The sequence below is a fragment of the Ciconia boyciana genome, chromosome 15 (assembly GCF_034638445.1).
Source record: "Ciconia boyciana chromosome 15, ASM3463844v1, whole genome shotgun sequence".
Lineage (NCBI taxonomy): Eukaryota > Metazoa > Chordata > Aves > Ciconiiformes > Ciconiidae > Ciconia > Ciconia boyciana.
The window spans coordinates 8,194,765-8,204,547 of NC_132948.1; the positions used below are offsets into that span (position 1 = coordinate 8,194,765).

Genomic DNA, 9,783 nt, shown 5'->3' on the forward strand with positions numbered 1-9,783 from the left:
GGCACGGTGCTGTGCTGTGCACAGCGCTGTGCACACCGTGGTGCAGCTCCACAGGATGAGTCCCCGCTGGGTATTTCGCTGGCACAGCAAAGCATAGCCCCACAGAGCAAATTACAAGCAGAGCAAGGCTGAAATGTCTCAAATTGCAGGTTACCTCGGGCTGGCTGTGCCGTGGAGCCGAGCCCTGTGGGTCCCCACGTTCCAGCTGCCCCAAATTACAAAGCGGGGCCCGGGCGGCCCAGCCCTGCCCAGCGCCGAGGGGCTGAGCCCTCCCCAGCCGCAGGCAAAAATGGCATCGTAATGGCCGGTGTGCGCTGGCACCAGGGGCTGCCCATCCCCGTGCCTCCGCTGCCCTGGGAAGAGCCCAGGGCGGGGATGGGGACTCCAGACGGGGGCAGTGGGGACCACAACTGGGGAAAGGTGGGGACCCTGGACAAGGAGGGATGGGGACCCTGGCCAGGGAGGGATGGACACTCTGGACAAGGAGGGATGGGGACCCTGGCCAGGGTGGGATGGGGACCCTGGACACGGAGGCTCGGCCCAACGCCGGCACCGCTGGGCGCACAGGGGGGAATTGCAGCCCCATCCCCATCTGGGCTTCAGGAGCGAGTCCGGATGCTGCTGGCACTCCTCCAGGCCAGCTCGGCTCGGCAGCGCGGCCGCCCTCGCACCCCTTGGCCTCCCCTCGCCTTTCCCCCTTCCCCTCTAAGATTTCAGCACTGATCACTTAAAGCCAGGAAAAGCCACTCCAGCAGCTGCGCGGAGCCGCCAGCTGCAGACAGACAGACGGGCCCGTTATTTCTGGGAGCCACGATTACGTTCGGCAACGCTGGGAGAAACCCCAACGGCGCCGGTTCCCCTCCGGCTTCCCGGTGCCAGCGGTGATGGGAACGGGCACCCTCACCCCCAGCCCCATGGTGGTCGCAGTCCCCAGGCATCGGCGATGGCTTTTTCGGGGGGATCTGGCCCGGTCCCCGGGGAGGCGTGCGGAGGCGAATAGCAAGAGGATGAGGTCACCCGCCGGCGCTGCAGCCTCTTGAGCAACTTCAGCCGAGGCGGAGGGGACCGCGGCGGGGTGGGCAGAGCGATGCCGGGCGGGGGGGCCCAGGCGATGTCCCCGGACCCGAAGACCCTGCCCTGGGGAGCTGTGTGGCCACCGCTGCTGCACTGGCCTGGGGAACTGCAGGGTGATTTTCTGCACCCCTGCCTGCACCCCGAGACAGAGGTGCCTGTGCCGGAACACTTCCAAGCTGCGGTGTTTAGGAAATGGTCTCCCGAAATGACGGTCCCAAGCCCTGTCTGTCCCCACGCCGCGCTGCCAGCCTCCGATAATGCCAGGGCACCGAGCCCGACCCCCTCCCCGTCCATTTCGGCCCCTGGGCGCTGCGTGGCCTCGGTGGCTGTGCCCCGCCGGCTCGTGCGGCTCGTGCCTGTGCCCTGGTGGGCTGGCAGAGCTTGGGCTTGCAGGGCTGGGCACAAGGGCAGGATCCAGCCCCGGGCAGGGGTGCCGGGGCCCAGGCACACAGCGAAAGGCAGCTGGGTAGGAGCTGTGCCTGCCGCCGGCACGGCATCACAGGGAGGCATTTTGGGAGTGCCAGCACCCCCATCCCGCCATGGCAGCTCAGCCACACGGCCATGGGATGGAATTTTATCTCTGTCCTCACGGGCAAAAACACACTTGCAACAAACCTCCCATGTGACCCCCTTCCCCACTTGCACCCCAAAAAGCGTCCCCTTCCAGCAGTGCTGCTGGGATGATGGGGGAGACCGGGGCTCCCCCTTTTGCTGGCAGGGCAAGAGGCCGGGAAGCCCTCCCAGCCCCAAGATGGGTTTCAGCTGGGAGGAGGCCGGGGGCTGCCTGCCCCTCGCCGGCCTCCCACACTCCCTCCCCAAACCAGCCCTAATGAGAACAAGCTGGTCCCAGGCTGCAGCGCAGGAGGAGGAGGAGAAGGAGGAGGAGGAGAAGGAGAAGGAGGAGGCTCCATTCCAGCAGGCAGCAGAAAGGGGCGCAAGGAGGCGAGGTGTGCGGGACAGACCCTGTCCTCCCCGCTCTCTCCCGCCGACACGGCGGCTGCAAGCAAGGTGAGGATCCCACCAGCCGGCCCGGCCCCCAGTTTTGGGGGGGGTCCTTAGTGGGGCTCAGGCTGCCCCATGGCCAGGGGTGCTGCGGCGAGGGCTGGGCATGGTGCCTGCGGCGGGACGTGGGATGGAGCCGGCCGCTCAGCCATGCGCCCAGGCACTGTTCGGAGGATGTTGCGTCTGGACAACATCAAAATTGTGACTTTTCTGAGAGTTTGGGGAGTGGAGGGAAGCGGAATGGGGTTCGCCTGTGTCCGGCCAAGCCAGAGCTGGGGATGCGCTGTGGGTCTGGGGGTGGGTGAGGATGGGGATGAGATGGGATGGGATGGGATGGGATGGGGCAGGATGGAGATGGGGATGGAGGGCTGGCGGTGGCCATGGTCACAGGCCCTGCTCTTGGCATTGATCTGGGCTTCAGTCAGCCCCTCCATGCCCGTGGCTGCTTGTCAGCTCCGCTTGCTAACGGCAAATTAATGCCTCCACCTTCCCCGGGACCCCTTCCCCTGCTGCAGCCGAGGGGCCCCTCTCTGCGGCAAAGGCGGTGGAGGGGGAAGATGAAGGGGCTCATCCCAGCCCCTCCAAAAACCCTTATCCTGGCTGTGCCACCATTACCGCAGCGAGCTCAGAGCCCATGGTAGTGGTGATGCCCGTGGTGAGCCAAGCCGGGCGGGGGTCTGGGGGTCTGGGGGCACCTCCTGCCTCCGCCGCCATTTGTTTGCTCTGGTTTAATGCAAACCAGATTTTGCAGCCAGGAAGGAGCCTGAAAGCCAAGTCCCACTGCTGGAGTCCCTCCCAGTTTGCAGTGCTGCTGGGTTGGGTTTGTTTGGGGGGGGAAAAATGGGAGGTGGGTTGGGATTTGGGGGGCCCGAGGTTGGGGGGAATTGTCCCAGGGGTCCCCGATGATGAACCTGGGGAGCTGGTTCGTGAGACCTTCCTGTGGGGCTGTGCAGAGGGGGAGAGCTCTGGGAACGGCTTGATGGCGTTACGTGGCATGGCGCAGCCAAAACGTGCTGCCATCCACTGGGAACACGTCGCGACGTGCAGGGGACAGTCGCACCCTGCTCCCGAACCCCGCGGGGGTACGGAGCCCAGCCGGGGGCTTGCCACGGCTCTTCACTTCGGGCTGTGTGTGGGGATGGGAAATGCTCATCCCATGTCCTGCAACGCGCCGTGGGCTGTGGCTGCCGGTGTGGGGCAGATCCAGCTCCATCCAGCACAGAGGAGCGCGGCACGGCAAGGGGATGGAGCTGGCCTTCACCCTTCACCGAGGATGCTCGGGCAGCTGGGACCCCTGGGACCCCCTGTTCACTGCAACCCGGCTCCAGGGCTGCCCCTTTGCAAAGGCTCTGGGGGGTTCCATGCCCCATCCCAGCACTGCTCAGCCACCGCAGCGGCACCGGGGTGAAATCCTGCCGCCAACCTATTTTTAGCCACGCTCAAGCTGGGAATTGTTTGTAACGGTCCATGCCGGGTCAAGCGGTTGGGAAATGCCGCTCGTGCTGGGGGCCGGCCCCTCTGCCGCATTGCCTGTGTCAAAGTTTCCACTGGAAACCTCAATTTTTCAGGAATTTTCTAATCAGCCAAATGACCGTTGTCTGAAGCTGGTTGTTGGCAGCGGCCCCGGTCCCCTCGCAGTGCATGCAGCGTCCCCCAGGCTTGAGCAATTCGATTCAGCTGGTTTCCATCTATTTTTGCAGCAGCGCTGTTGCAAAACAAACACAGACCCTTGCTCGGCGTCTGGGCAAGGAAACCAGAGCTGTGTTTTGCTTTTCTCAAGGAAATTCAGCCGGGTGAATAAGCGAGGGCCCGAGCTAACCATTGGTGGTTCGACGCTTGTGCTTGTCCCTCTGTGCCGGAGCTGCACGCAGGGCTCAGGGTGGGCGCACCGTGGGGCTTCGCTTGCGGCAGGGCTCGGGGGTCTTGCTCCATCGAGGTGTTAACATTTCGCCCTCCCCTCTGCATCCCGCAGGCCACCGTGCACGAGCCCCGGGGGGAGATGGCAGTGCAGCCAGCGATGGGCACGTGGCCGCTGCTGCTGCTGCTGGTGGCGGCCCCGGTGCGTTCGGCGGCACCCCGGCATGCCGCGGTGCTGCCCGACGGCGGGGGCAGCGGGGATGGTGAGGAGGTCTCGGCTCTGCCACCTGTCCATCGTGTGACGCCGGGGACCGGCCCGACAGCAGGGGACGCGGTGGGGACCACAGTCACCAACAGCTCGGCGCCGGGCGGTGTGCTGGACGGGCTGGTGGACTTCTTCAAGGAGTACATGCTGCTGGTGGTGGTGGTGGGCTCGCTGGCCTTCGTCCTCCTCTTCATCATCTGCGCCGCTGTCATCGTCCGGCAGAAGCACAAGGCGTCTGCCTACTACCCCTCCTCCTTCCCCAAGAAGAAGTACGTGGACCAGCGGGACAAGGCGGGGGGGGCCCGGGCTTTCAGCGAGGTGCCCGAGAAAGCCCCCGACCCTGGTGCCGAGGAGCCCCTTGACTGCAGCCGGCAGCTGCAGGCTGACATCCTCGCTGCCGCCCAGAACCTCAAATCCCCCCCCAAGGCGCCGCTGGCCAATGGGGCCCGGGGGGAGCAGAAACCCCCCCTCGAGGAGGAGGATGAAGGAAGCAAAAAGTTAGGCGACGAGCAACCCACCGAGCCCCCTCCCCAAAATCCACGCGCCGAGGAAGCGGCGGGTGCAACGGGAGCAGGGGGCGAGGGGACCCCCAGCGCAGCCCAGGACGGCCCCCCGGCCCCCCCTGGCATCTAGGGCAGGGACTCAGTCCCGGGCCAGCCCGAGGAGCCGCCAGCTCGGGGGGGGACGCCCTGCGGACACGCGATGGACGTGGTGGTTTGTTGCTCCGTGCGTACGTGGCAGCTCAAGGAATCCCCGATGAAGCCCCCCCTGCTCCCCCTCGATGCCCCCCCGACCCTTGCACCGGCGGGACACCGTGGCAAAGCCAAGGGTTTTTTTTGGCAGATGGTGGTTTTGGGCAGTGCTGGAGTGCCGTCAGCCCCGTCGCTCCTGCTGTCCAAGGGGCTTTTCCCAGCCCCGGGCACTGTGTGGGTGCACCCCTCCCAGCTCCGGCTCTGCCCCCCCAGCGCTGTGCTGGGCAGCCCTCGCCCTTCGCCACACACCGCCAGCTTTCTCCCAAATGTAATTTTACTAATTAGCGGCATCCTGGTCCCTGCCGGGCGCCTGGCCGGGAGCTGCATCCTCTGGGCAGAAGCACGGAGGCACTGTAGCCGGGGGGGTCTGCGCAGCCATCCCCTGCTCTGTGGGGAGCGGGGCAGGGGCTCGGCGTGACCTCCGGCACCGCGCGCTGGCTTTGCTGATCTCTGTGACCACCAAGGAAGTGAGGACGGGACGATCTCGGCCATCCTTGCCCAGCTAAGAGAAGGGAAGAGGATTTAGTTGCAAGGACCTGTCCTTTCACTTTTCTGCCCCAAAGCCGTGACCCGAGGGCAGCCCAGAGCCCAGCTGGACTTCTGCCTTATTTTCTTAACCCCTTCAGCTAGTAATAAAGGTATTTCCTATGCAGATCTCCTCTCCCGTGTGTTTCTGCAGCTTGCGGGGTGGCTGAGGCACAGTCCCCGTATCTGTTTGCTCCCCAGACCTTCAGGGCCCTCCCTGCATCGCGCTGGCGTTGGGGCACAGCCAGTTTTGGCTCCAGCCCCGCAGGGTCCACGCATGCGCCCAGAGCTCAGCAGGCACAGCCGGCAGCCAGCCCGGCCGTGCTTCGGGGTGAAGGTTATCTGCGTGGGTGAAACCCCGGGGGCCAGGGGACGCGCTTATCGTTCACAAAATCTGTACGCCGATGCACCATTTCTGGGAAACTTTTATCTCGCACCCCACAGCTGAGGGCACGGGGACGCAGCTGCACCCGGTGCAGATGGCAGGCAAACCTGGAAGGCAAAAGAGGCTTTTCTGCCTGGAAGGCAACAGATCCCAACATCCCCATATCCCCACGCTTTGTCGCAGCCATGGGGTGGGTAGGGATGCACCCCCACATCCCTGTATCAGGACCACCTTTCCCCTTGGAAGAGCGTGCCGGCTTTTATCTCCCTCTTGCATTTTGTCAAGGGGCTCTCGCGAGCACAATGAGCCCATTCTGCCCCAAAGCGGACATGGGTGGCTGAAGTTTCCCTGATTTTTTTTTTAACTGGGAAACCGCAGGATTGTTCAGGGAGTGAGGCACGTTCGTCGCTGCAGGAGGGCGGCAGGAGACGGGGGCTGTGCCGAGGGCCAGTGTCTGGCACATGGGGGTGCTGAGCTGAGGTGCCGCAAGAGCTGTCTTGTGAGCAACAAACCACAGCAGCAACATGTGGCCTGCTCTGCATTTAAAAAAAAAAAAAAGCTGCAGACGGATATATCAGAATGAGCCACTTATTTTCAAATGCAGGTTTTAATGTTTTTAAAACACCCTAGGTATGAAAAAGACAAGTAAGGTTTCTTGGGTGGTTTAAAATCTTAAGAGCAGGCAAAGTTTTGAAATGTGTTTTCGGTTTGTTTTGGAAATCTATGGAAATACTCCCCTGGAAAAGAGCAACCACTGGAAGGCACAAGAGAGCACGGTGGCCTGGAGCACAGAGGGCAAGCCATGCCAGATCACCACAAAACATTTAATTTTCAAACATCGGTGTGCCCCCAGCTCCCAGGGAGCCAGCTCACACGCTCAGCCTGCGAATCCTCGAGTAGGTGAAATCACCCACGCCCTCCCCACGACCCGCTCGCCTGGCAAAGCTCAGCTGAACCGTGCCCCACGGGATGCAGAGCCATCATCCCCAGAGGGCACAGACCGACCCCTGCTCCCCTGGGAGCTTCTGTCAGCTCTACATCCCAGCTACGCTATTCCCCTCCTGGGTTCAAACCCGAGGGTGTGTTTACTCTCTTAACCAAGTACTTGGCCAATCCAAAGGTTGAATTCTTACAGAAGACACTCCAAAATTAAGATTGTTCCTCTAATGGGAGCTTCAAAAAAAAGCAAGCATTAGTCGTGACAGGATGCGAGCAGAAGCAAGCCCTGCTAGTGCTGGGTCTGCGCTTCCGGGAGCGGTGGCACCCAGCACCCAGCCGCTACTTGCTGGGTCCCACCAGCGCGTTGCCAGTGCCCTCTAGTGCCTGCTGAAGCGTCCCAGCACCCCGGAGAGGAGGAACTCGCACATGGATTGCAAAATGAAACTCCGACACAGCTGTAGTTTGGGGGCAGACGCGCTGCCCCGCATTTGTATACTGCATGGATACACAGACTGATCTTACATAAACATTAAGACCAAGGCAATGTTTCCCACTAAATTCTGTAAAATATTAGGCAAAACTATACATCTTCCAAAAAAAGTGCAGCCCTTCCAGTACCAGAACAGCAGGATTTTCTCTCCAGAGCGAAGCCACTGAGTTCTCTGCAGTTGAGCAGTCTTCTTCACTCTAACATTTCAAACACAGTCGTGACGGGACACAGGCTGTAGAAATACCCACATCCCAGCCGTGTAAGCACAAGAGTGGCTGTACACACGCGAACAGTGACACGTTGTGCGTAAGTTGTGCGTATCTTACAGCTTCATTTAGTAGTGCGCAGGATTCTACTAACAGCTAGAATAATTGCACTGCAAATTTGAGTGGAATGAGAACAAGCTTTACAGTCAGTTTAGGCATTGTTTGCTTTCTTCTCTGACTCTTCTTTGTTTGGATCCTGCTTCAACTTGTAATCAGCCAAGGCAGCCTTGATTGCGTCTTCAGCCAACACTACAAACAAAACAAGACAAGTATTTCAAGGACAACAAAAATTTGTTTAGAACAAAAGATGCCGTAAAAACAAGGGCAGCCAGCAGCGACCACCACTGCACGTAGCACCGGTCGGCATCTCGGAAGTAGAATGTCAGAATCTGAAAACTTATTATCAGCCTGCTGAGCTACGGAGTCCAAAAGATGAAAGAGATCTGAAAACTCTTAAAATAACCCCGAAATCTGAACATAAGCAAGTTTCTCTTGTGGGCCAACCGTAGCTGTTCCTTGTGCAGAAACTTTATTTGGCAAACAACACTCAGAAGCACCTGCACTATTCCCAGAAGTCTCCCTCTCAAATACAAGTTCGTGTTTGAACGTTCACCGTTTGGTCCTTTACTTACTAGAGCAGTGCAGTTTGACTGGGGGAAGGCAGAGTTCTTTAGCAATATCCGTGTTCTTGATTTTCAACGCTTCATCAACCTGAAACACAGTGTGTAGTCACTGCTCACGTGAGGTACAACACAGGCTACAAAGGCATTTGTGGTAAGAGCACTTTAATGCTCCAGAGCCAATAGAATCCACACGGAAGAACACCTCAACTGCCGGGGCAACGAAGGATGTCGGAATAAAGGAATGTCTCAGACTGAGCAATGGCAAGAATGAACCAAAGCATACCAGTGTCACAGACTAAATGCCACTGGGGGGACTGTTCTATGCTTACCTTTTATCATATATAGAAATGCATTTCTTGTCCGGCAGAAAAAGAGTATAAATAATCTAAAGACTCTCCGTAACTAAGCTTTCTTTCAGAACCCAGCATCAGCATGTTTTTGCTTTCTGCGTACGACACAAAGTACTTCCCTGCAGGTTAACGGAGGTCCTTGGAAAAGGCAACTATTGCTCTAGAAGTCAGAGCACTAACAGGGCTGACAGTTGCCGCTTTCTAAGCTACTGTACCATGCTGCATGAAGTCAGCGCTGGGATTCCCAGGCCCCTGTTTCCTACGTGGTCCCGACAGAGAGCACAAGCAGGTTTGAAGCTTTGAAGGCTTTCTGCGGTGTCACCTCCAACTCCAGCAAGGACCCTTACCGTTTTCCCTTTGACCCACTCTGTCGCCAGCGAACTCGACGCAATTGCCGACCCGCAACCGAAGGTTTTGAAACGGGCATCGACGATCCTCCCGTTCTCGTCCACTTCCACCTGCGAGAGCGTCAGTGGCACCTCAGCGGCAGCCTCGGCTCCGCCAGGTGCCCCAGAGCCACCCTCTCAGGCCCAGGCAGGGCCCTGGCTCCCACCACACCCTCGGGAGCGGGAGAGGCCCTGCCCGGGCCCCAGGGGACATTTCGGGGCGGGGGGTGTGAGGGAAGGCCGCGCTGCACCCCTGAGGGGAAGGGGGCGGGGTTGGGCCTTGCAGGAGACCCAGTCCCCCGTCCCCCAGTGCCAGCGGGTCCCCAAGGTCACCTGCAGCTTCATGACGTCGCCGCAGGCCGGGGCGCCCACCAGGCCGGTGCCCACGTTCTTGGAGTTGCGGTCGAGGGAGCCGACATTGCGCGGGTTCTCGTAGTGATCCACCACCTGCCAGGGCACCGCGTCACCGACAGCCACCGCATGTCCCGTGTGTCCCACCTCCCACCGCCTCCCCACAGCCCCTCGCCCCTCACCTTCTTGTGGTAGCCCAGCCTGGCCGCCGCCTCCCCGCGCCCGGGCCGCAGCAGCGCCGCCCCCGCCGCCCTCAGCGCCGCCATCTTGAGCCTGGCGGGGGCGGGCAGCTCCGCGCCGCCCTTTTATAGACTCGGGCGGGACGGCCACGCCCCCCCCCTGCCCCGCCCCCGCGCTGCCTCAGGCCTGGTGCCGCCAGGGCGCCCACGCTTTACACCGGGCGCGGCGGCGGGTGCCGAAGGCCGCCTGGGGACAAAACCCCGCGCTGTCCCTAAAACGATTAATAAAGGCTGTTTCCAATCACGATGCCGTTTTTATCGCGACAGCCAGCGCATGTG

At 60.8% G+C, this 9,783-nt stretch overlaps 2 protein-coding genes across 2 annotated transcripts; one reads left to right on the plus strand and one right to left on the minus strand.

Annotated features, from left to right (window-relative positions):
* The first annotated feature begins 1,922 nt into the window (after positions 1–1,922).
* On the plus strand, positions 1,923–5,602 carry TMEM119 (transmembrane protein 119). The gene is made up of 2 exons (XM_072880478.1): positions 1,923–2,082; positions 4,049–5,602. The coding sequence occupies exon 2, from the start codon at positions 4,076–4,078 to the stop codon at positions 4,829–4,831; it is 756 nt and encodes a 251-aa protein (XP_072736579.1). The 5' UTR covers positions 1,923–2,082; positions 4,049–4,075; the 3' UTR covers positions 4,832–5,602.
* Positions 5,603–7,255: 1,653 nt separating this feature from the next.
* ISCU (iron-sulfur cluster assembly enzyme) lies at positions 7,256–9,781 on the minus strand. Its single transcript, XM_072880479.1, has 5 exons — positions 9,448–9,781; positions 9,248–9,361; positions 8,876–8,986; positions 8,188–8,266; positions 7,256–7,804 (listed from the first exon to the last, which is right to left on the minus strand). The coding sequence occupies exons 1-5, from the start codon at positions 9,529–9,531 to the stop codon at positions 7,707–7,709; spliced, it is 486 nt and encodes a 161-aa protein (XP_072736580.1). The 5' UTR covers positions 9,532–9,781; the 3' UTR covers positions 7,256–7,706.
* Between the last annotated feature and the right edge of the window lie 2 nt (positions 9,782–9,783).